The 27,121-nt window shown below is 40.9% G+C and overlaps 1 protein-coding gene across 7 annotated transcripts in view; it reads left to right on the forward strand.

Moving 5' to 3' along the window:
• ahcyl2b (adenosylhomocysteinase like 2b) overlaps window positions 1-27,121 on the forward strand; it is an 86,506-nt gene that overhangs the window by 43,007 nt on the left and 16,378 nt on the right. For all 7 annotated transcript variants that reach the window (XM_078235758.1, XM_078235756.1, XM_078235759.1 and 4 more), the window contains 5 exons: window positions 7,871-8,014; window positions 11,144-11,244; window positions 14,632-14,734; window positions 22,579-22,673; window positions 24,748-24,854. In XM_078235758.1, coding sequence (XP_078091884.1) covers window positions 7,871-8,014; window positions 11,144-11,244; window positions 14,632-14,734; window positions 22,579-22,673; window positions 24,748-24,854 — 550 coding nt within the window. The remainder of the gene's footprint in view (window positions 1-7,870; window positions 8,015-11,143; window positions 11,245-14,631; window positions 14,735-22,578; window positions 22,674-24,747; window positions 24,855-27,121) is intronic.

Here is a 27,121-nt window from a genome sequence, read left to right on the forward strand (position 1 = left end):
CTGTTTAAATAACAGCTAAATATGATAATATAACAGAACCGTGGCTATCCTATGAATGCATTGAATATTTTATTCATTACCAGCAAAACAATCTGAATCCAAATCTTTTGTCCCCTGAAGTTGTTGAATAATTCTGGTCTATAGTTCAGTAGGCACTAGCAGTCTTCCACTATCTCACCTAAATGACCATTTGCCATGTGTGAATTTAAGATAGTGAGTGTTGTCACTGCTCAACCTGGGGAGAGAGAAGCTGCACAGTCAAAACAGATGCTGTCAGCGACACATTTTGCAGCAGGAGCCACTGAATAGTGATCAGACTCGAGAATTCCTCAATCTTCTAATTCTGCCCTGCCCAAAATGAGGCCAATTGTAAGTAGTAGAATTGTGTTCTACTTTGATTGATTGAGGTCAATTAACTCAGCACAGACCAAGGGTCAAACTCTTACTTATAATTTGTATTGCTCACTATCATGCTAAAACACACCTTTTAATAACTTTATGGGCTGCAAGAGAGTAGGGAATTCAATGCTAAATACTATGACTGTTGGCTACTGTACATGGAGTTTTGTATTCAACAGGAAAACATTGGCACCCATAGACTATTGTCCAGTCATAATAGGAAACATCTTAGAGACAGTTGTGGGAGGTCTTAATGTCTTTGGGGTATACCCTAAAGCAATGAGTTGGGATTGATCATTATGATAAACGCTTATTCTGTATGAACCATATTCCCGGATTTACCTTCTCTTATGCTAAACCATTGGCTTGATGAGTTTGACCCTGGATCAGTAAATGCCAAATAGCTTATTTTAGTCCTAATCGTAGCTAACTATCTTGTTCCAAGAAGGCAAAGGGAGCAACTTTTTATTTTAATCATTCCAACTGCTGTTTCATTTTGTCATTTTAATTTTTTTCATCGAGGCCCAACCATGGCACATTCCTGACAGCTGTGTTTTTCGAAGAAAATCCTTTGACAGTTTTAATTCAGGCAGTTTTGTGTATAATATGGAAGGGTGGGTTTGTTGGGAGTCACTTATGTTTACCTTGAGTAAACTGGTCTGTTTAATATATATTGTATGAAGGCATTACAACATTTAATTACCTCAACCAGCACTTTGCAAAACAAAAAACTGTTGTGACCATTAAATTGCTGGACTGCATGTAACGGGACCAGAAAACCATTAGAAATAAATGAAAAGGGACTGACAGTTCATTGTTATGTGCGTACAATAATATACATATTACACTGTAAGGCTCTTGAAACCAAGTAAAGTCACTCAAAGAATCTAGTTTACTTTTATTTTACCTACACCTCTGGTCTATAAAGTTATTGCTGAGGTAGAAAAGAAGTGTTTATTTAGGTGAGGGATGACAACATTACTCTAAGTTATACTCTTATAATATGCAGTAATCTCTCCTTTGCCTTATTATGTAGTATCAGTTTAGATTATTATAAATGTAATCACAAGATTGTAGGCCTTCCAGTCGCTCTTTCTCTTCCTCTCTCACCCATCCTTTGATTTGACTGCCAAATGTGTATCAGAAGTTGAATGGCACCATAACTGCACATATTAATCTGCAATGCAAAGACAGTGGAAACAACTACATTTGTGACTGCTATCCTGTATCTAAAGGCACATTATTTGAACTTTACTTTAACCAGGATCTTGTGACTTTTAAAAGGCATAAAAGGCTTCCCATTGATGCAAAATGGAGAAGACAGCAATAACCCACACTCAGAGGCAAAGTATGAAGTATTGAGATAAGCAGGGAATATGTTGGTTGTAACTTGGGAAGTTACTTTGTTTTTAGGCTTGGATAAAGCAAGGCAGTAACTCAGACTGGTTAGCTTGAAGTTTGCCATCCTTTAGGATCTGATAAATCCCAGATTAAATGTTTCGTAGGATATGACATTGCCCTTAAATGTGAAACATCTGAACTTTACAATGAACAGTTTAAGGGATGCCCATGCTGGTGAAACAATATCCTGTAACAATTGCAATTCAGGCAGTTTTGTTGTGTATAATGTGGAAGGGTGGATTTGTTGGGGGTCACTTGTGTGTATAATTAGGAATTTAGACTTCACTTTGCGCCCAGTGTTGGAAGTGATGAGTTCTAGTTTAGCCACAGTACAGATAATGCACCTTAATTCCAACTTCACAACAGCATCATCTACTGCATCATTATGAATTTTCCATTGCTCATCCCTATTTGTCTAGTTTGATAACAGGATACGAAGGTCGCTGAGGGTTTGGGCTTGGACCTTTTGACATGAAGTCTGAAAAACGAAGAAAATAGATCCATGGTTAATAAATCACATCCTGACATTTAAGTGTGAAATTAGTTGATATTTTATTTGATTAATACATATAAACATGGCAATCTTAGCTTTGTTGTCTCCGCTCCTTCTTTGTCCGAAACAGGGTGGTGATCACTTGTTAAATCACTGCCTCTTGGTAATAATCGGTAATTCCAGTAGTTTGTGCCTTGCATTTGTTGAGGTTAAATCTTGGCCCTCGTGTTAACCACAGGTGATCCATTGGAGACCAGACAGGAAATTTAGTGATGGTGAACCTGTCTTGATGGTGTTCACAAACTTTCTTCATGTTGTTGCTGCATAACACCGCAGGTGCAAATCTTGGTCAGAATGTGTCAAATGTATAAGATATCCAGCTGTTCCACTATTTTTCCTCCCTCTCATAAAGATTGTATTTTATTTCAAGTTTTCTTTTGCTTTATGTTTTGTTCAGCCTATCTTTGAACAGAGCAGAATTTTATTTAAATTGACAGTTCAGTGAGAATGGCAGGATGTAATCAATACGTTTGGACATTGGGTAAATAAAAGCACTGGCCATTATTCCCAGACAGTCAACAGTTGGCATATCAGTTTATAAAAGCCATTGATTGCATAGTCCATTTTTCCTTTACCATTCAGCTCATTACATGAGTTCTGTTTCACTCTCCTAGTCAAAAAGATATAAAACTATCCTTGTTGTTCACTGTGGGTAAATGTGTAATGTAATTTGATATTAGAAAGTCACAAGACAGAAATGAAATGGGCCATTCAGCTACACTGGTCTATGTTGCCATTTACCTTCCACAAAACAAACAATCCTAATAAACATTTATGCAACTTGTTCCCTTATCCCTTCAACCCTTTTTCCATAATTGACCTATTGAACGTTGACAGTTTCTCTCTCAACCACTAACCCCAGAACCTTATAACTCTCGTACAAATAAGTTTATCCTGCTCTCTCTTCAAAATCTCTTGCATTCAATCTTATAGCCTCTCACTTGAGACCCCTCAACTACTGGAAATAGTCTACTTCAGCCTCGCAACTCCTGCTAGATGTTTGATACAGTTGCTTTCCATCGAGGCTCTAGTTGAGAATGCCTGCTTGTGAAAAGGACTATAATGTACAAGCTACCATTGGATGAGTGATTAGAGAGAATTGAAGAACTGAACTTGCGTGGTGCATTATAGGATGCTAACAAGGCAGCAACCCTGAGTTCAGCTTAAAATGGTTCAAGCTTCACCCTGTCTTTTGCAGCCCTTTTGTACCCAGTTGTAACTACTCCCAATGTAGTTTTTTCTGCATAACATTCAAAGACAATAAAAGTTTCAACATATTGCTAACAGGGCTTCTAACATTTTAAAATGTCAACTTAACATCTTTAAATTTTGGTGATTTTTTTTTTGTTCATATTTGTTGTTCTGCCTATGGGACATTCTTTTGAGTGATTATCATTCCTGCAGCTCTCCTTGTATTTAGAAGATGGAATACAGTACTAATCCCTGGATGTTTGGAGCATGCATTAGATGACAGCAAGACTCTGCTTATACCTCTTACTTTTCTTTTTCCCCTATCCTCTCTTCACAAAGGGTAGGTTTAATGCTGTCTTAGTGTTGTTAGTAATCGTCAGAATTGATGGGAGATATTCGCCCTCATACTGGTGTTGGCTGATACAGGCAGCCCTTGCCCAGCAATTTGCATTTCAAAGCCATGTTGTATATGATTTACATTGGTTGTTTCCAGGGTAGTGAAATGAAGGAGCAATGAAAACTTCAGAGTTGAAAGTTACTATTGTAACTACAGAGCACTTAACACATTTAGAGTGAAATCACAGCAGCATATGAGAGCGTTTGCTGTGATTCCAATGTTCACAATGCCTCTGAAAAGGAAGCAACAGATTCCGGCCTGCAGCAGAACCTGGGTAACATGAAAGTTTGGGTAACATGAAAGCTTGGGCTGCCAAATTACAAATATGTGCTTTCCCTATAAATGCCAGATAGTGACCATTTCAAACCATCCCTTGACTTTCAATAGCTGCACCATTGCTGAGTTCCCACCACTAACATCTTGGAGGTCAGCATTGCGGAGATGCTGAATGAACCAGCCATATCAACACCACGGCTAAGTGAACAGGAGAGAGACCATGTACTCTGCAACAAGTGGTAAAATCCTGACCCCTTCAAACCTATCCACTATCTAAGGGACTCCAGCCTAATGGACATATGATTTAGGAGCAAGAGGGTGCCATGCGACTACAAACTTGCTCCGCCATTCAATAAGATAATGGTTGATCCGATTCTGGCCTTATCTCCACATTCTGCATTGTCCCCAATAACCTTTTGACTCTCTCATTAGTCAAGAATCTATCTACCTCTGCCGTAGAATGTTCATTGACCCTCTCTGGGGAAGGGAGTTCCAAAGATTGTCCTCTCGGAGAAAAAATATTTTCTTACCTGCTCATACACCCTCAGCAAAACCTTTTTCCTTGTTCTACATGGACCATGGATACTCCCTCCTCCCATTGCAAGTTCCTCTCCAGCCCTGAGCAGACGTCCTGAACCCTGGCAGGCAACACCATCATCATCTAGATTCCCTGTCTTGACTGCAACCCCCTGACTATACGGTTTCCAATTACCACTACATTCCTGATAACTTCCCTGCTTGAAGAGCTTCCTGTGCCATGGTCAGTTTGCTCATCTACCCTGCAGCCACCACTTCCATCCATACAGGCTGTAGGAGCCTCAAATCTGTTGGACAGTTACAAAGGCTGAGGCTCCTGCACTTCAGCCTTCTGGGTCTCCATGCTTGCCTCACCCACAGTTACACCCTCCTGTCCCTGACCACTGACAAATCAGAAGACCCTATCCTATCGGTGTGACTGCCTCCGAACGTAAGTGTCCGAGTAACTTTCCCTTCCCTGATGCACTGCAGTGTTTGCAGCTCGGTCTCCAGCTCAGTGAATCTGAGCTGAAGCTCCTCCAGCCGCAGACACTTGCCACAGACGTGACTGCCCTGGATCACCTTGGTGTCCAGGAACTTGCATATTCAGGAGTCACAACGTATCACCTGCCCTGCCATCTTTTATTATGTGTAAATTCATTCATTCTTAATTAATTTATAACCAATAAACATTTCTACTCCCAATAATCTTTACTACTGCTAGCAACCTTACAATTAAAAATAAATTGCACAAGTTTTGGAGATAAATGAACAAAATATTCATCAACCAATCACTTATCTGTTTTCCTGTGAAGTCACACTTGATTTCTCAGAATGCAGACTCTTTGCTTTGGAGCCACCGATTAGATTAGATCAACTCTTCTAGGTGATAGTGGTGGTGATGGTGGTAGTTACTGCCTCTGGGTTCCCTTTTCATCCATTCATCTAGATAGTGCTTACTGCCTCCGTGTCCTCTTTTCACCTGCTCTTGGTGTCATAGAGGTTTACAGCATGGAAACGGGCCCTTCGGCCCAACTTGTCCATGCCGCCCTTTTTTTTTAAAACCCCTAAGCTAATCCCAATTGCCCGCATTTGGCCCATATCTCTCTATACCCATCATACCCATGTAACTATCTAAATGCTTTTTAAAAGATAAAATTGCTGTTGACTGCCTCTAGGTTCTCTTTTTGTCCACTCCAGACACTGGTTTAATGGGATACTTGCTCTCCCCTAGATACGAGCAGTTCAGTTGATCGGTGTCCCTGCCACTAGAATCAATATTTACCTCCTTCACCGCCATGGCTGTGCTACGTATGATCTACAGAGTATATCAAGGTTACTTTGAGAGCAGCGTTTACTCTCCCCTGCAAACTCTGCTATAGAGAAGAGTAGGAGCAAAATATAATGAGAACACCATCATTTCTAAATTCCCTTCCAAGTCAAACACCATTTTAACTTGGTCACATTGCTGCCCCTTTTATTGTTGCTGGATCAATATTCTGGAAATCTCCAACAGTGCCTTCATGGGACCAATGTCACCATGAAGGCATTTACTATTCTTTCATGGGATGTGACCATTGCTGGCTTATTGTCCATCTCTCATTGTCCTTGAGGAGGTGAAGGTGAGATACATCCTTGAACCACTGCAGTCTGTGTGGTGTAGGCACACCCTTAATGCTGTCAGGAAGAGAATTCCAAGATTTTGAATCCATGGTGATGAAGGAAGGCTGACATTGTTCCAAAGCAGGATTGTGTGATTGTAGCAGCTCAAGATGGCCCAACATCTTTGGGAAACTAGGGATGAGTAATGAATGTGATCATGTGCAAAAAAAAATCAACAACCTTAAACACAGCACAAGTACAGTGATGGTCTTACAAGCTTTCAAATATTTATGATTATTATTGATGTTTGAGGCCTTGTATATGGTGTGAAATTAACCCTCTATCTTTCAAGGCATGACTGAAATATTGGGAATCATTTTTCACTATCTCTGATAACTTATCCCAACCCAACAATAAGTGCTTCTGAGTGCTGCATTCCATCTTTTTAAAACAATTTTCCAGAATCTAAAGCTATTGTGGGCCCTCAAATTCTGTTTCAGTAAGTTCCTATTATGGAAATCTGGGGAGCCAGCCCCATTCATAGAATGGCTGTAAGTCTTTACATTGGAGAATGAATCCTATGTGGCCCCCAGAGGCCTTTCTGACTGAACATAACACCAGCATTTGAGGCCTCTGTCCTAAAGAAATGTAGTGTTAAAATACTTCATAAAGATTTTTTTTTGCCGTATTTTCTAAGGTTTCGTTGTTAATGAGAGAGTTGCAAGCAGTATCTACAAACTGATGGTTATGAGGAGGCAAAGTGCAACAAAGGGTAACTTTAGATGCCGATTTCAGACTTTGCCACTGTGTGTTAAGGTGTATAGAAGTAATGGGAATATTGCCCACAGCCTTCCGTTCCAGTTAGGTGTCACTGAAGCAAAATTTCTTCATGCTGCATGAGGGGAGAGGTATGGAGACATTAAAAAACAGTAATGAAAGGCAACTGAGATACTGCAAAGAGTGGACATTCCTTTAGTCATTCACCTAAATTTGCCAGTTTACTCCTTTGAGCAAAATGTAACATGCGCTTTGACTAAAGATTTTTCAGCTGTACAAGGTATTACATTTGAAATGCTTTTAAGAGGTTTAAAGAAGTCAGTATTTTATATCACTAACCTGGTCACCCTCCTTTCAGCCACATGCACTTTGTTAGGTAGAAGTGCATTGATTTAGACAAATTTCACAATCAAATGATTCTTGATGTAACAACACTTAGTGACCTCTGTCCACATTAATTGACAGAGTCTCAGCTATGAGGTGGTGTTATTAGCCAGAACGTCAAAATACTGGACAACCAAACATGCAGTCTAACCTTACACTGTGGCCTAATCAGAGCTAACAGCTCGCACAGTTTGTACCGTTCAAAATGTTCTTAGTTTTTTGTTATAATGTATATGAACCATCCCATTAATGAAGGTGTGGAGGGGTTCACTGTCCAGTGTCGTCTTCCCTAGATTAGCATTGAATAGGGCAGGGTATTAGTGTTAATATTTGTCTATTGCATTGATTGTTCACTGTTTCGCATTTGCTCCTAGCGGCATCTTACACAGATAGCTCCGATGATGAAACATCACCACGTGACAAGCAGCAGAAAAATTCGAAAGCCAGCAGTGACTTTTGCATCAAAAACATCAAACAGGCAGACTTTGGGCGCAGGGAGATTGAAATTGCAGAACAAGGTGAGAGACAGTACTATGCAGTTATCAATTTTGGTACGTTTTGTCCATTTACAGCACTCTGAGCTGGTTTCTTGTAATACAATAGATCTGTGGCAAAGCACACTTGACCATCATACATCAAAACATACATAGAAAATAGAAGGAGGAGTAGGCCATTCAGCCCTTTGAGCATGCTCTGCCATTCATTATGATCATGGCTGATCATCAAAATCAATACCCTGATCCCCCTTTCCCCACTATATCCTTTGATCCCTTTACCCCCCCAAGAGTCATATCTCATTCCTTCATGAAATCGCATATTGTTTTGGCCTCGGCTACTTTCTGTGGTAGTGAATTCACTACTCTGGGTGAAGAAATTTCTCCTCCTCTCCTAAAAGATTTATCCCTTATCCTCAAATTATGACCTCTAGTTCTGGACTCCCCCCACCATTGGGAACATTTGTTCTGAATCTACCCTGTCTAATCCTGTTAGAATTTTATAAGTTTCTATGAGATCGCCTCTCTCTCTCTCTTCTAAACTCCAAAGAATATAATTCTAACTGATTTAGTTTCTCCTCGTGTGACAGTCCTGCCATCCCAGAAATCAGCCTGGTAAATCTTTGCTGCACTCTATCTATAGCAAGAACATCCTTCCTCAGATAAGGTCACCAAAACTGTACACAATACTCCAGGTATGGCCATACCAATGCCCTATACAATTGCAGTAAGCCATTCCTTTTCCTATACTCAAATCCTCTTGCTATGAAGGCCAACATATCATTTGCCGCCTTTACTGCCTGCTGTACCTGCACGCTTACTTTGAGTGACTGATGCACGAGGACATCAAGTTCTTGCTGAGTATCTATCTTTCTCAGTTGACACCCATTCAGATAATCTGCCTTCCTATTTTTGCTACCAAAGTAGATAACCTCACATTTATCCACATTATACTGCATTGACAAGCAAGGGTTCCCTGAAATAAGTGGGCGAGCTGAAGTCTTCCTACTGGCTTCTGTTGTGTCTAATGACGGATCTTTCCCCTGATGACCTGACTGAAATAGGAAACCTGCTATTTTATTGGAATGGAGGGCAAGTTTAGAGCTTTGGTTGAACTCGTGACTCCATTAATGTACATCAGTTCATTCATGACCCTTCCAGCGCATACAGCACTGTGATGTGATAGGATACAAGTAAAGCAATATCTTGAATTTATTTGGTGCCTTCAACATCTCGAGGTTTTTCACAAATACTGATGGGGAAATAAGATGAACCATGGAGGGTGGGATTACAAGGGATGACTCAAAGTTTGGTTGAAAGGTTTTTAAGATGGTTCAAAAAGGGGACACGAGGAAGTAAATGAACTGTAGAAATTTAGAGTTGCAGTGAATTGGCCTGAGGTGTCTGGAGACTGCTGCCAATGCTGGAGTGAAGGAAGGGGGCACAGTCAGAGGAGCAAATGGTGTGTTACTGGGTGTAACCTGGAGGAATTTGTAAATATATTAGGGTGATGCTGCAGTGCTTTTTAAAATGATGATCCGTGATTGTGTACTTGTAACTTCTGTTTAAAGGCTCACGTGGAGCAGAAACACAAGAGTAGACCAGTTTGGCTGAATGTCTTATTTCTGTGCTGTATGTTTATGTAAAATCTAGTTATTATCTAATCAGAACAAGTAATTTTCAATCTCCACCTGGAAACCAAGAAGTATTGAGGAATCTGGAAACCATTCTTGTAAGCTCAGTGGGAATAAACTGCTGAACTGCTCCCAGCACAATGACCTACCATGTGCCATTAAGGCAAACGACTCCAAACGATATAGAAACAAACAGGTCCTCCAAGCGCTCTTCATCTCAGATGTAACTTATCCCAGAAGGTAAGACCAAAACAATTGCCACAGCCCTTTGCTTCATTCTGTTCAAAAGGGTTTGCCAAGAAATTTGTGTGCATCAGTGCACTCATCATGCAATCAAAAGGTACAACCACTTCATAAAAATGTGAATATATTCCCTTGAGGATTCAATTAAAAAAATACTTTTGTTTTGTGGCAATCAGGAGTTCAGACTTTAACAGGACAATGAGCGCTGTTGTATGTAGATAGAATGTCCCTCAGATAATCTCTTTATTGTGACCCAAGACATGACCTCACCAAACGCTATTCTGGAATGAACTACTGGCCAAACCATACTGATCACTACATGAACACAGTTGATTGGGGTTCACTGTTTCTCTCCATTATTCTTCCAAACTGCTGCAAGTAACAACTGACAATGTGAGCTGAGGCAGAGTATTGGTGCATTTGGTATATGATATTCAAATATATAAAATAACAAAAGGACTGCACTTCTTGCTAGATTACTCTAGTTTAGCAGATTGGGGAGGACCAAATGCAAACATTGTAACTAAGCAAAAGTAGAAATAGATCTGGATGTTAGATGGTTCTTGTTTTCCCAAAGAGTAGTGAGCCTCTGGAATGCATTGCTGACTGGTGTAGTGCTGACTCTCAGTATGCCTTCAAGAGGGAGCTCGACTGGTCTTTAACTGGGGTAAAGATTACAACATAGAGGAGGTAAGTGAATTAACATAACACATGGTCAGTGTGATCTTCTGGACTGTTTTTGATTACCTGAGGGTATCAGAGAGGAATTACCTATCTTTTTTCCCTTATTGACTTTGGATTTCACCCTTGACATTAGATATCTTGTGGGGATGAGAAGTGAGTAGCCATGATGTTCCAGGCATCATCAGTATGGGGCAAACTTGATGGACCAGTTGGTCTCTTCCTGCCCATCATTCCCATATGTTTGGATTAGGTAATTTGAACATTGAAACTGGAAACCTGTGTTCATGATTCTTGTTGGATAAAGGAGATGCTCCCTTTGGTTCAGGAATTGCAGATGGGATTATGAGATTGTTTGCCCAGAATTATGCAATTTTCTCTCCCAAGTTTGCTTTGTTCAGTAAGATGTTCGAAATCCAATGTTTTAGATTTTCACTTGTGATCTAACCATACCTCTGTCTTCTATTTTGTTGTCAGTTGTAGATTAAAACAGAACACGAGTTCCTAGAGTAAATTTATTATGTTAACCAAGCAATCATGTGTTGTAATAAAAGTCTCGAATACTCATTTTGTGCTTACTATTGTTTTGGTGCAGAGATGCCAGCACTCATGGCTCTTCGAAAACGAGCCCAAGGAGAAAAGCCATTGGCTGGAGCCAAGATAGTTGGCTGCACTCATATTACAGCCCAGACTGCGGTGAGTGTCCAACCTTAAATCCCGAGTTATTAAAATCCAGCGGGTGTGTGGTGAGTGACTTTAATTAACACAATGTCCAGAGCCCCTGTTCCAATCCGGCCCAGCCTGATGAATTTTTTAAAGTTATGTCGGTTACTGTGTGAAATCAGTTTTTGATTTTCACACCCAACTCTGGTTGAATAGCAAGTAGAAAATAATGGTGCAGCAGAAGATGTTCTTCTGAGGTTAGAATGGAGGGACATTGTCCGGAGAATTTTAACCATCTGTTGTATTTAATCTAATAATCCAAGTAGAAAAAAAAGTCCTTCCTCTGTACTGGTGACATTTGCCATTGTTATGTTCGCTTTTAAAAATAAATTTTAACTTCCAGTTGAGAAGAACTGATTGCATATTTTAAGACCTTTGCTATAACAAAAGACTAAAATACCTTTCAACTAAGGACTAACTTTGTAGGCAACTTGTATATTTTTAATCATAAAACAGAATTTTCTCCTTTTTTGCTTTTAGCATGACGGGAAGAAATACACTTCACAGATATGCTCGCGCCCCCCTCTCTCGCCGCCCGCCGCCCCCTCACTCTCCCCCCCCCCCCCCCCCCCCCCCCCTCACTCTCTTAGGTGCGCGCTTTATTTTCCCCCTCTTAACTATTGGATGTTTATTATTCTGAAACCTCTTGTGTTTAGAGCCAGAAATAGGGAACTGAAGGAAAGGCAGGGACCAGCAGTATATTAAACAACTGCCAACACTTTGTTGCTTCCCCAGGTTCATGTGCCATCTGTTGTTCTGCATTCACCTTTAATTGATTTACTAGGTAAAATTAATGTTGCGCCATTTACCCCATGCTGTGAAGGTGCGCCGTGTTTATGCTCATCAGGCAGCATTCGTCTCCAAACCTTGTTACAATTCAATATTTTTCACTTGCAACTATTCCACTGTTAATTTCAATGGCGATGTGGCAAACTGCTGTATCACATCTAATCCTGCAGGTAGCACTACTGAGCCATCAGACAGCATCACCAGCAGACACTTCATTGTCTACTGCATGCACAGTTCACTTTATTTCATCTCGTGGTAGAATTTTTCCTTTTTGACTGTGTTTGGGTTAGTAGTACTTGCATAGCCTCTCACTGTTAGAGAGTGTATAAAACCATTTAAGCTCTGTATGATTGTCCACGTAATAGACTGGCTTATGTTCTTGAACTATCACCAACCTTTTTGATAAGCTTTTCTCAAGCTGATAATGTATGCTGGGTACCTTTTCTACCTATGTTGGGGGAAGGTGGTGGGTGATATCAGTGACCCCTGAAAGGCTCACCCAAGCAGGTAGTCTTCATGTTTGAACCTGGACAGTGTTGGCAGACTACATGACCTGCAATGGTGAGGCAGCCAAGATGTGGAGATGCCGGCGTTGGACTGGGGTAAGCACAGTAAGAAGTCTCACAACACCAGGTTAAAGTCCAACAGGTTTATTTGGTAGCAAATACCATAAGCTTTCGGAGCACAGCTCCTTCGTCAGATGGAGTGGTTATCTGTTCTCAAACAGTGCAAATGGAGAACGCTTACCTGAACGCTCTCCAAGGCAGCCTTCACGACACACGACAGCGCAGAGTCGCTGAGCAGAAACTGATAGCCAAGTTCCGCACACATGAGGACGGCTTAAACCGGGATGTTGGATTTATGTCACATTATCAGTAACCCCCACAGCTTGCCTCCTGGACTTGCAGAATTTCACTAGCTGTTCTGTCTGGAGACAATACACATCTCTTTAACCTGTGTTGAATGCTCCCTCCACCCACATTGTCTGTACATTTAAGACCTGGCTGGCTGTAGAGATTTGCATTCTAATCAGTATTCTGTAATTTGATTTCTGTGTCTGTTTGCACTGTTTGAGAACAGAGACCACTCCATCTGACGAAGGAGCTGTGCTCCGAAAGCTTATGGTATTTGCTACCAAATAAACCTGTTGGACTTTAACCTGGTGTTGTGAGACTTCTTACTGAGGCAGCCAAGCCAGACTCGGTCCTGGATGTCTACACACCCAATCCTTTCCATCACATGTCACTGGGTAGGGATTGTGATCTTGTGGGAACCTGTTTTACTGGTATCCTAAGTGGCTATTTGTATTTTGATGATAAAGTTATGGCTTCACTAGTAACATGATTTTTAAAATAATTTTAAATGGCTTTCTTGTTTAATTGGCTAATATGATTAGTGTAATCATTGGGCCTTGTGTAACAAACCACTAATACAAAGAGTAATGATTTTCCTTAAACCTCTGTGATTTAGTTGAAATATATGGGGTTATTCTTTCTAACCAGCAGCTTAGTGGACAGTAAATATAATGAGTGCAATATATGGACAAGGCTAATGAGATGGATTGAATTGCCTTTACTTCATTCTGTGAAACAAGACTGACTGAAATGTTTGTAAATGAGTTACCTCCTGGGTAAAATGAGATACTGAAGAATGCTTTCCAGAGGCAGACTGTGCAGCTTGTTGTATTTGGGAAGCATCGAGGATCATGGCTTGCATATACACCGTCCCCTTAAGGTGACAGGACAGGTGGATAAAGTGGTTAAGAGGGCATATGGTGTACTTTCTATTATTAGCCGAGGCAGGGAGATTATGCTGGAACTATATAAACATTGGTTGGGCCACAGCTAGAGTGTTGTGTGCAATTCTGGAATCCATATTATAGGAAGGGTGTGATAGCATTGGAAAGGGTGCAGAGGAGATTTACCGGGATGTTGCCTAGGCTGGAGAGTTTTAGTGATGAAGAGAGATTGGATAGACTGGGGTTGTTTGCCTTGGAGCAGAGGAGACTAAGAGGGGACAAGATTGAGATGTATAAGATTATGAGGGGCATAGATAGAGTAGACAGGAAGAAACTTTTCCCCTTGCTGAAGGGATCAATGACTAACTGGCTTTAGGTTTAAGGTAAGGGACAGGAACTTTAGAGGGATGTGAGGATAAATCTTTTCACCAAAAGGGTGGTGGGAGTCTGGAACTCACTGCCTGCCTGAAAGGGTGGTGGAGGCAGAGACCATCAACATTTGAGAAAGTATGTAGTTGTGCACTTGCAATGCCAAGGCATACAAGGCAATGGATGAAGTTCTGGAAAATGGAATTAGAATAGTTAGGTGATTTGCCTTTGGCACAGATGCAATGGGCCAAAGTGGCCTTTTTCTGTGCTGAATACCTCTAGTGGCTCTAATTATGTTTATTTGGGAGTGGAAGGAATTGTAAACTTTAAAACACAAGGTTGTGCAAAAGCTGATCCAGAGGTTCAAATATTCTTCTTTGAACTGAGTAGTTAAGAGTGAACAATTTGTGCTCCACTCCCTTTTTTATTATCACTCTGCTTTGTTTCAATTTCTAATGCCACAGGTGCTGATGGAGACACTCGCTGCTCTTGGAGCACAATGTAGGTGGGCAGCTTGTAACATTTATTCCACCCAGAATGAAGTGGCTGCTGCTTTGGCTGAGAACGGTAAGGAGGAATTTTTTTAACATCAACTGGCGTATTCAAGTGATCCATTTTCCACATTCTGTTCCATGCCTTTTTCCCTGCTGTTAGTCTTTTCCTTTATCTCTCTCTCATACAACATGCCTTAGTTCAGAAGGTGGACTATGGACCATGTACAAGTGATGTCCTCACAGTTATTCTGTTGTTCTGCAAGTACACACTTTCTTTAAGTAAAGGTTGCATGTTGTATGTGGTACAGTTTAAGAATGGTACACAATGGGTCATAATTTGTTGTGGAAGTGAATATAATGATAGCTGCCATGAGGGTGGTTTGCCCATGCCCATTTAATCTCTTTCAGCAATGTTTTGTGCCCTAAATTGCTGAAGTGCAAACTGGAAAAACTTACAGCCAGGAAAACCAAGCATCAGGGACCTGAGTGAACGGTACAAGTGCCTGTATATCTCCTTCTCGATTGAATAAACAGTTCAAGGCCTGTGAAAGAAGCATAAATTAGAGTGGCTGAAATTAGAAAGCCAAATCAGGTACAAAAAGGGAAATAATGTTTGAAGTTAGAAAATATTGGATTAAGAGACACACAGAAAAGAGTCATAAAAGGAATGTATATTAAAAAAACAACATTTTCTAAATATCTAATAGCAATTAAATACTGAGAATTGGACACAACATTTGTAAAAGTTGATTTTCAGTGCCAGAGTGTTTCATTGGCAATAACTAAAATTAGAACACTCTTAAACAAATCTCTGACAGCTAATCAAGGCTTAATTAAATACGTACGGACTTCAAATGCTTCCTAAGCAGGCTCCCTGTGCCATTTCAGACCAGTTCTAAGTTTGCCGTGAGTTTTTTTCAGATCTGCCTTACAAGTGTGGCAAACCCCAGTGCATTTCAATTGAGACAGACAGCACAATGCCACTTTTGCAAAGTGAACAGCAGACTTCAGACAGCACCTTTGGAGTTCCATGTTAATTCTGGCATTTGCTGTGCCTGAAGTTAGTGGTATTTCCATGTAAATAATGATGAGGCTAATGGGGCTTGGTGTTATTTTGATAAGTTATGGAACATTATTTCCCCCTATTGATATGTTTTATAAAAAACTTCACAGAAACTGTTAGCACCAAAATGAATACATTGAAAGAATTAATCCAGTTGCCAATTTCATTGAGTCTTTCTGAAAATATCTTGTTTATTTCTGTAATTTTCTGTTGACTTTCCTGTTCAGCAGACCACTTACAGAGATTACTGTTCAGTGCTCAATTGCAGCGGATTTCAGCACTCCAAACACTGAAGGAATGACACTCAGTATTGTCTCACCCTCAACACTGAACTAGGGCTAACTGCTGCTATAACGAGTGTTCACTGCATATAGTAGGCAGCAGTTTTGAACATCTTGGGAGAGTGTAAAACTAACCTACTGAGGTGTCACTTTCTGGTTAATTTGAATGCAAGTATCGTGAACAAAAACTGGCTTAAAAACAGATCTTTAATCAGAAGCAAATCCTTGGCCTTATTACCTGGGACATATCCCCTTTGGACTCTGCTACCTTTCTCCTTCCTTCAAAAACAACCAAAAATAGATTTTAAAGCTATCTCTCTTGACTTTCCACCACTGCTCAACATCTATTCCTCTTCATGACATGCCTTGTGATGTTTTCCGCATTAAAGATGCAGCATAAATGCATGTTGTTGCTGTATATTAATATGATGAGATATGGTTTTGTTGCTTGATTACCAAAAAATAACATAACTCACAGCCTCTTAATGTTATAAGTTAGCCTTTCCAACGATCCACTCATGTATCAGTTTAAGACAGTTCTTCACTTTCAAACTTTACTGGAATGTTTAAAAAAATGTGCTGCATTGGTTGGGCACTGAATATATTTGTGTTAGTGGTGGAAAATGTTAAATCTGCAAATAGTATTGAACAACATTTAATTTGAAAGCTGTTTTGCACGTAATCTAAAATCCTTCGAGGTAATAGTTTGTGCTGGAATACTGCTGAGCAGCATTATGCAACAGGGGATGAAAATTTGGTTGCCTTGACCCTCTCCATCCACCCCGCTCTTTGTCCCCATTCAGCGGCATGGCAGGTGCAAGATGGTGATGTTGTCCTTGCCAGGGCCAAGATGTCCCTCGGTGGGGCAATGCCTGGAACCATACACAGTATTAAAGAGAAGGGCAGACCAATGGTTTGTACAAATTAACAATCACTTTATGGACAGATGGAGGTGGAGCTTTGCACTGCGTGCCAGCTCTAGGGTGTTTTCATTAAAGCCTAAGTATCCTATCCTGCAGATTGTTCCCATTTATCATTCTTACTTCATTTCCCCAGCTTTGTGTCTTCGCGTTGAATGGCATATGACATTTTACTAGGCCTGAACTTCCAGCCTGCACTGACCCTTTTGCAACTATTCTGCACTCTTGCTGAATAGTTATAGACATAGACATAAAACAGTACAGTACAGGCCCTTCGGCCCTCGATGTTGTGCCGAGCTTAGTCTGAAACCAGGATCAAGCTATCCCACTCCCTATCATTCTGGTGTGCTCCATGTGCCTATCCAATAACCGCATGAAAGTTCCTAAAATGTCCGACTCCACTATCACAGCAGGCAGTCCATTCCACACCCCAACCACTCTGAGTAAAGAACCTACCTCGGACATCCCTCCTATATCTCCCACCATGAACCTTATAGTTATGCCCCCTAGTAACAGCTACATCCACCCGAGGAAATAGTCTCTGAACGTCCACTCTACCTATCCCCCTCATCATCTTATAAACCTCTATTAAGTCACCTCTCATCCTCCTCCGCTCTAAAGAGAAAAGCTCTAGCTCCCTCAACCTTTCCTCATAAGACCTACCCTCCAAACCAGGCAGCATCCTGGTAAATCTCCTCTGCACTCTCTCCAATGCTTCCACGTCCTTCTTATAGTGAGGTGACCAGAACTGCACACAATATTCCAAATGTGGTCTCACCAAGGTCCTGTACAGTTGCAACATACCCCACGGCTCTTAAACTCAAACCCCCTGTTAATAAACGCTAACGCAGGCCTTCTTCACGGCTCTATCCACTTGAGTGGCAACCTTCAGAGATCTGTGGCTATGAACCCCAAGATCTCTCTGTTCCTCCACATTCCTCAGAACCCTGCCGTTGACCCTGTAATCCGCATTCAAATTTGTCCTGCCAAAATGAATCACCTCGCACTTATCAGGGTTAAACTCCATCTGCCATTTTTCGGCCCAGCTCTGCATCCTATCAATGTCTCTGCAGCCTACAACGGCCCTCCACCTCATCCACTACTCCACCAATCTTGGTGTCATCAGCAAATTTACTGACCCACCCTTCAGCCCCCTCCTCCAAGTCATTGATAAAGATCACAAATAGCAGAAGACCCAGCACTGATCCCTGTGGTACACTGCTGGTAACTGGTCTCCAGTCTGAAAATTTTCCATCCACCACCACCCTCTGTCTTCTATGAGATAGCCAGTTACTTACCCAATCGGCCAAATTTCCCTCTCTCCCACCCCTCCTTACTTTCTTCATGAGCCAACCATGGGGAACCTCATCAAACGCCTTACTAAAATCCATGTATACGACACCAACTGTTCTACCTTCATCTACACATTTAGTTACCACCTCCAAAGAATTCAATCAAATTTGTGAGGCAAGACTTCCCCTTCACGAATCCGTGTTGACTATCCCGGATTAAGCTGCATCTTTCCAAATGGTCATAAATCCTATCCCTCCGGACCTTTTCCATTAACTTACTGACCACCAAAGTAAGACTAACCGGCCTATGATTGCCAGGGTCATTCCTATTTCCTTTCTTGAATAGAGGAACAACATTTGCCATTCTCCAGTCCTCTGGCACTGTCCCCGTGGACAGTGAGGACCCAAAGATCAAAGCCAAAGGCTCTGCAATCTCATCCCTTGCCTCCCAAAGAATCCTAGGATATATCCCATCTGGCCCAGGGGACTTATCGACCTTCAGGTTTTTCAAAATTGCTAATATATCTTCCCTCAGAACATCTACCTCCTCCTGCCTATCAGCCTGTATCTCGCACTCATCCTCAAAAACATAACCCCTCTCCTTGGTGAACACTGAAGAAAAGTATTCATTCATCGCCTCCCCTATTTCTTCTGACTCCATGCACAAGTTCCCACTACTGTTCTTGACCGGCCCTAACCTCACCCTGGTCATTCTTTTATTTCTCACATAAGAGGAAAAAGCCTTGGGGTTTTCCTTGATCCGACTCGCCAAGTACTTCTCATGCCCCCTCCTCGCTCTCCTAAGCCCTTTTTTTTAACTCATTCCTTGCTACCTTGTACCCCTCAAGCGACCCAACTGAACCTTGTTTTCTCATCCTTACATACGCTTCCTTCTTCCTCTTGACAAGACATTCAACCTCTCTTGTGAACCATGGTTCCCTCACTCGGCCATTTCCTCCCTGCCTGATAGGGACATACCTATCAAGGACATGCAGAAGCTCCACTTTTCATTTGTGCCTTTCTCTGACCGTTTCTGTTCCCATCTTATGCTCCTTAATTCCTGCCTAATCGTGTCATAATTACCCCTCCCCCAATTATAAACCTTGCCCTGCCGTATGGCCCTATCCCCCTCCATTGCAATAATGAAAGACACCGAATTATGGTCACTATCTCCAAAGTGCAACCAAATCTAACACTTGGCCTGGTTCATTTCCCAGTACAAGTCCAATGTGGCCCCACCTCTTGTCGGCCTATCCACATATTGTGTCAGGAAACCCTCCTGTGCACACTGTACAAAAACTGCTCCATCCGAACTATTCGACCTATAAAGGTTCCAATCGATATTTGGAAAGTTAAAGTCACCCATGACAACTACCCTGCGACCTCCACACCTATCCATAATCTGCTTTGCAATTTCTTCCTCCACATCTCTATTACTATTTGGGGGCCTATAGAAAACTCCTAACAACGTGACTGCTCCTTTCCTATTTCTAACTTGAGCCCATATTACCTCAGTAGGCAGATCCCCCTCGAACTGCCTTTCTGCAGCCGTTAAACTATCCTTGATTAACAATGCTACTCCACCAGCTCTTTTACCACCTTCCCTACTCTTACTGAAACATCTATACCCCGGAACTTCCAACAACCATTCCTGTCCCTGTTCTAACCATGTCTCAGTAATGGCCACATTAGTCCCTTGCCTCCCAAAGAATCCTAGGATATATCCCATCTGGCCCAGGGGACTTATCGACCCTCAGGTTTTTCAAAATTGCTAATACGTCTTCCCTCAGAACATCTACCTCCTCCAGCCTATTATATGCCCTATTACAAATTATTTTGGTTATTTTAAAAAAAAATTGAACACCTCACGGGCTCTGCTTCTACTGCACCTAGTTTCAGTTCTGCTATTAATAAAATTGGGAGCTGTTGGCTACAATGCTGAACTGGAATCACTAAGAGTCTGTTGGAGATGCAATACCCAGCAAATATTAATGGTTGGGTCGATCTTACAGATCGCTCGGCCATAATCTACTCTGTGATTAAATATGACAAATCATCATGATGGTTGTGAGAAAAGTTCTATGTTGCAGGCTTCACATTTATCTTGGTGTTTTGAGTATGTCAGGTGCTCCAAAGTCTGTTGAATTGTTTGACGTAAGTGATAAATGTAGCTGATAAATGTGTACCTCAGTCTACATCACGCGAGGAAAACCTCTGATCTACTGCCATAATGGAATCAGGAGTGCAGATAATGACAACCCTGCAAACTAAACTCGTTCAAGTGCTGAGCTTGCATTCATATTGATGTCACCACGAGGTGTCATGTGTTTTTTTAATGATAGGTGAAGGTGAATTTTTCAACAGTTTATGTGTTGTGCTCCTGGTTGTTGAGTTTGTCTCATTGCCAATAGTGCAAGATGCAATTCTTTAAAGCATTCCTGTGCTGTGATTGAACAGGGAAGATCTTTTTTTTTCTGTAATTCATTATCCTGGACATTACAAAAGAGTGTCTGTTGCACACTATTTAAACTTGTACTAATTTGGAGACCTATTTAACACTCTTATAGAATTCATTTAATCACTTCAAATTTGCCATTTCTTTATATACCAATTGTTTTCTAATGATCAAATTGTGCAGGTTATTAATTGCAGTAAATTAATTGAGATTTTTAATCCCTCAGAATTGTGTATGAACTCTGTGTCCCAACTGTTCATTCTATTGTGGTTCCTGCTTCTGACAAAATAATTTTAAATAAAATAAAGGTTCCCCTCTAAGAATATCCAAAATAATTTGAAAATGAAACATCACACAGCAATAATTGTGGGTTTTAGTATTGAATACAGACCACTCCCGAGTTCATAATGATAGCTGAGTCCATTTAAGATTATTTGAGTATCATTCAGTTTGTCAGGAAACGGAGGTAGTTTTAAATAAGCTATATTTATATCTGTGGGTATTACAAATAAGGCATAGCTTTAAGTAATTTTATGCTTCCATATTTTAAAGGGTTAATGACTTCAATTTGCTTCAGGTGCCAGTACAATAATGAGAGTTTATGACCTGAAAGCACACAGGGTTTAAAGGAAAACTAGGTTGTTGCTGAGCAACCAGGGACCACCCTAGGTTTAAACATAATTTTTGAGTTTAGTTTTAAGCTGAACCCACGAGAAGCTGGACAGGACCCAGGGAGCTGGGAAAAAGCTGACTTGCCAAAAGAAAGTCCAGAAGCCAGAGAGATGGGACAAAAATTATCTCAGAAAGACAGTTCTGTTAAAGGAGCGAGATGCTGTTGGGTGAAGTTAAAGTAAAAAGCAGAAAAAAATGCAGAGTTAAAGAGACAGCTGCAAGAACCAGATTTGAAGTCTGAAAGGAGAGATTGAGATCTGTAAGTGGATCCTTGGTGAAGGCATCCGAGAGAAAGTGTTATTTGGGAGAAGATTCCAAGACATGTCTTTTCATGTATGGAGTTTTGAAACTTATGTGGAAATCAGAGTTCCAGTGAGACCAGTTGGCTCTCAATGAAACAAGCATATGGGGAATGAAAAATCTACAGAAGTTGCATTGGATGGCGCCTGTCACTTGGTTTCAGAAGGGTGTGTCTGACTACATTTTGTCTATTGGCTTGCATGGACTGAACATTAGAGAGGAAAAGATCTATTTTGTAACTTGTGTTATTACGTGTACATCTGTAATGATATAGATGGGGTGAAGGAGTAGTGCATTATAGTGGGTCTTTTCTTGTTTAATAAAGGTTTAGTTTGTTTAAAGTTAATTGGCAGTCCTGCAACTCAGTTCATCCGCATCTTTAAACAAAAAATAAAAGTTATGGTCTATTGAACCAGGGTTCCGCTGCAGGATCTGTCTGCCCAGTAGTAACATTAGATGGAGCTGGGCTCGTAATAAGTTGCATCTCCACCTAGATATTCTTTATTAATGAAAAATCAACCAAACTTCTTAATTAGATTCCAGTAAGTTGTATGCAACAAACACCTCTGTGTAATGTCCAGGATAGTGACTTACAAAAGAAATAACTGTCAGAAGTTCAATCTTAACGCAGGTATACGCTAAAGATTTGTATCTTGCACTATTGGCAAACCCAACAGACAGGAGCATGCCATGTGCATATTAAAGAAAGATGTTGAAAAGAAATTTCACCGACTTTCATTCCTAGGCATTCATTCTTCTCTGTATTTAAATTTTGATCCTACAAAGAAGCAATTTTGCTAAATGCCCTTATTAGTGTGTGGCCTCTCTCATAATCTTTAAAAATTTGAGTGAGTAGAGCCCAAAAGGCGATTTTGGGATTGTTTTTCCATCTAGTAACTTAAAATAATTTTGTCTTTTCATTCCCCTGTGGCAGGTTATCCAGTTTTTGCTTGGAAGGGAGAATCCGAAGACGATTTCTGGTGGTGCATTGATCGCTGTGTGAATGTGGAAGGATGGCAGCCTAACATGGTAAAGACAGGTTATTGCTCTTCACCCATTTTGAATGTTGGTAAATGAAGAACCACTCTGTTGTGATCATGCAGAGTTTGATCTGTTTGCGTGTATAAATTAAAAATGATGATTCTATTCAAAGCTGAGTAGTTGGTCTTTTGCATTTTGTTTTTTGTTTGGCTGTTGATTTCAGTTAAAAATTAAATGCATTTCCTTTGGGTCTGATGCTCATTGTGTTAATTTACACCATGGGAAATGACTGAAGTCTCTAGTGCCTGTCCACCAGCCTATCTTGCATATCTTTTGACACTGACCCTAGTTTTCAGCTACTCCTTTGAGGCATTCTCAAATAAACTTGCTGATATGAAAATATTAAAACTGCCTCAATCTACTATGTTCTACTAAAATCTGCTCCTTCATCAGGTGAGTGATGAAGGGGCAGTTCTCTGAAAGCTTGTAATTCCAAATAACCGGTTAGACATTAACCTGGTGTTGTGAGACTTGTTACTGTGCCCACCCTAGTCCAACGCTGGCATCTCCACATCAATCTTCTATGTTCGGGGTACTTTTATTTACTATAAACAATTGATTTGGGAATTGTAGGAAATGAATAACAGTTTCACAAGGACTGAATGATGGAAAGATATAAAAGAGTTCGCACAATAGATTCAGTTCAGTGTAGAAAAATATGAAATGGAAATAAATAAAATGGGAGCAATGTACCCTTTAACAACAACAAAGAACCGTTCAGCACAGGAACAGGCCCTTTGGCCCTCCAAGCCTGCGCCGATCATGATGCCTGCCTAAACTAAAACTGTATGCACTTACGGAATCTGTATCCTTCCATCCCCACCCTATTCATGTATTCGTCTAGATGCCCCTTAAATGCTACTATCGTACCTGCTCTCATCACCTCCCAGGCAGTGCATTCCAGACATTCAGCACCCTCTGTGTAAAAAAAAAACTTGCCTTGCACATCTCCTCTAAACTTTTCCTCATGCCCCTTAAACCTATGTACCTCAGGAAAGAGCATCTGACTATCCACTCTGTCCATGCCACTCATAATCTTGTAAACCTCTATCAGATCACCGCTCAACCTCTGTCGTTCCAGTGAGAACAAACCAAGTTTATCCAGCCTCTTCTCATAGCTAATACCCTCCAGACCAGGCAACATCCTGGTAGACCTCTTTGTACCTGCTCCAAAGCACCCACATTCTTCTGGTAGTGTGGCAACCAGAATTGTGCACAATATTCCAAATGAGGCCTAACTAAGGTTCTGTACAGCTGCAGCATGACCTGCCAATTTTTATACTCCATGCCCCGACTGATGAAGGCAAGCATGCCGTATGCCTTCTTGACTACCTTATCTAGCTGCGTTGTCACTTTCAGTGATCAGTGGACATGTACGCCCAGATCTCTCTGCCTGTCAATACTCCTAAGGGTTCTACCATTTACTGTATAATTCCTACATGCATTGGACCTTCCAAAATGCATTACCTCACATTTGTCCGGATTAAACTCCATTTGCCATTTCTCTGTCCAGCCTGTCTATATCTTACTGAATCCTCTTCACTATCTGCAACTCCACCAATTTTTGTGTCGTCTGCAAATTTACTAATCAGACCAGCTACATCTTCCTCCAAATCATTTAACTACGAACTTCAATAGCAAGATTGCAGAGAAGTGAAAGGACCTTGTACTGAAACAGGCCATTAAAGGCAGTAGTAGAAATAGATCAGGCCATAAAAGGGCAAACTAAATATTTTATTTTGTATCTACAGGTAGAAAAATATACTGGCAGAATAAGATATTGATATCTCTTTATCTTTTTTTGGAAAGGTGGAGTCTGGAACATCTTTGTTGAACTTCCTCTGAGGAGATTACTCAGATTGGGTAGATTCCATAGTGGATGGGTGATACCAGCCTGTGCAATGATTGAGTTCTGAGGATGGGGAATGGCTGTTGCTTATGTGCTTTTCGTCATAGGCTTTACTTTTGACACTTGGGGCCAGAGCTGCAGTGATTTTCCTGTGGTACTACCACATATTTTGCTGGTTATAAATTGTCTTTGCTAATTTGTGTTTTGGTACAGATCCTAGATGATGGTGGAGATCTCACTCACTGGATTTACAAGAAATATCCTAATATGTTCAAGAAGATAAAGGGCATAGTGGAAGAGAGTGTGACTGGTGTTCACAGGTGAGTAGTACTCTAGTATACACACGGCTTAGCCAGTCTTCCTTGTCCCTATTTTATTGATACTACTAATTCTCTGATTCCTCCTAACATTTTAATGTGTCATTCTACACGCTGTTCCTCTTTGCTGAATTCTCATGTGTTGAAGTTGAGACTTCTCATGCCATCTCATTCTATAGCTAATTATGAAACATTTTTCTTTCTTCCAACAATCTGAATGCTTTTAAACTTCAAGCTTTACAGGCAAATTTAGACATGATGATCTGTGTTTTTCGAGTGTAAGTGGGTTCAATACAATCAGTACTTTGCCTATCGCGGGCAGCCAAAAGGGCGTGCTGTTTGATGCAATGTGGCATTCTTGTGTCTGTCCTGATGAGTTCAAGATGAAAAGCTTCAAAGCATGTCTAATTTTCTCAGTAATGCACATTTGTTCATGTGAGCTTTATTTATTTACTGTGGGGAAGCACAGCTCTCTGCAAATGTGAGCAAGATGTATGCCAGTTGGAGCAGTTGATGCTTAAACACTGGTGTATATGAGATGCTCTGAGCAGCTCTCTGACACACCCAGAACATTGTCCAAGGTGGTACTGTAACTGAAGAATCACCTCCCACCCCTTGCAGGTATATAGACCATTTGATAGTCCCCTGCTTCAGCCAAGACTTGGGAATCGTGACAAATTACCCCACGTTTGAAACAAAATGTAATTCCCAATGAATGTGCAGCTATATCTTTAACCCTAAGTTTGCCAGTGAATTCTCATATATATCTTGTGATGAAACAGTACAGTGACTGTACAAAGTCACTTCCAGTCTTTGCCCCTTAGCCACTGGATAATCAATGTTTTCATTTTTAAACCTATATTAAAGTTGCATGTTTTGAATATTAATGCATCTTCAAACAGTACAGTTTGTCTTCCAGAGCTTGCTTCTGGTCTTCTATACAGGATTGTTCACTCAGCTGAATTCCAGCAGTTGTCAAGTTACAAAGGGGCAGGTGAAAAATCCAATCTACCAATTATCATGAAATTTAACTGAGATTTTTTTTTCAGTGGTATCTAAAAGGCATTAGATTGATGGAGTGGAATAGGTAAATGCATTGAGGAACTTGTTTGTCCATGTCTCAGTGGATGATGGTGCTGTCCAGTTGGCTCATCCAGTGAGTAGCTGGGCCAAACCTACTGGGATGTTCCCAATTGGTGTATCTATCTCATTCTCCACACTTAGTTAGCTAATTTTGGACAACACAGTGATGGGGACACTGTAGTTGATGAACAATTTAAAAAATCAGCCAGGGTTCCCTTCTCAAGACCACAATTCAAAACACCCTTCTGAAACTGGACATCAGTTGAAGCTTTGCTGCTGTGGTATAAACCATGCTGACGCTTACTGTCTATACTCAGACATTGGTGAATGACTGGGCGAAATGTCAGAAGGAAACGGCAGCCTGTGATATGATCACTTAGTCAGCCCCTTCAGATAAAGAAGGGAAAGGTGAATATAAGCAAGATAAGGGGAAAAGATAATAACACATTGTCATAGCTTTTCCCACCTCTATGTTGCACTGCCTCTCCTGGCATCATATTGAAATTAAAGGTTTCTAAGTATATTTTTTTATTGGTTTTGATGAGTTGAATTTTGTAATGGCCTTGAGCACAATTCCAGGATATAATTGGAATGATTATACTGCCACAAAGTAAGGGTACTCTTGCAAAGTTGAATGAGTGGGGATTGATGTGCAAGAGTTTCAACCTGATTCATTCTGGCTAAAAATAAAATTTCTGCTTTCATGTTTGGGTGAAAGATCCTCCAGGACATACTATTCGTGGCCTCAAATCTTCAGGCTTTTATTGGGTTTTGTTGTACTACATCATTCACACTTCTGTCTTATTCATGTCAGCTGATTCCACCATAGCACTCTTGCAGTTACCTAGTCCTGCAGCTGGGCTAGATACCCAGGGGTTTAAAAGAATTCCCGTAAACACTTGTCCAATGCAGAATTCTAATATGATGAAAGACTGTTGCAGACAGTGGAATCAGGTAGCATTGCTGCGCCTCTGATCAAGGGGGTGTGATGAGAGGCAGTCTGTTGAAAGTATCTGGAAGAACTTCCACCCTAGAAGGTGTAACTGGGGTGATCAGTAAGTTTGCGGACGACACAAAATTGGCAGGACTTGCAGATAGTGAGGAGCATTGTCAGAAGCTACAGAAGGATATAGATAGGCTGGAAATTTGGGCAAAGAAATGGCAGATGGAGTTCAATCAATGCGAAG

The sequence above is a fragment of the Mustelus asterias genome, chromosome 19 (genome assembly GCF_964213995.1).
Source record: "Mustelus asterias chromosome 19, sMusAst1.hap1.1, whole genome shotgun sequence".
Classification (NCBI taxonomy): domain Eukaryota; kingdom Metazoa; phylum Chordata; class Chondrichthyes; order Carcharhiniformes; family Triakidae; genus Mustelus; species Mustelus asterias.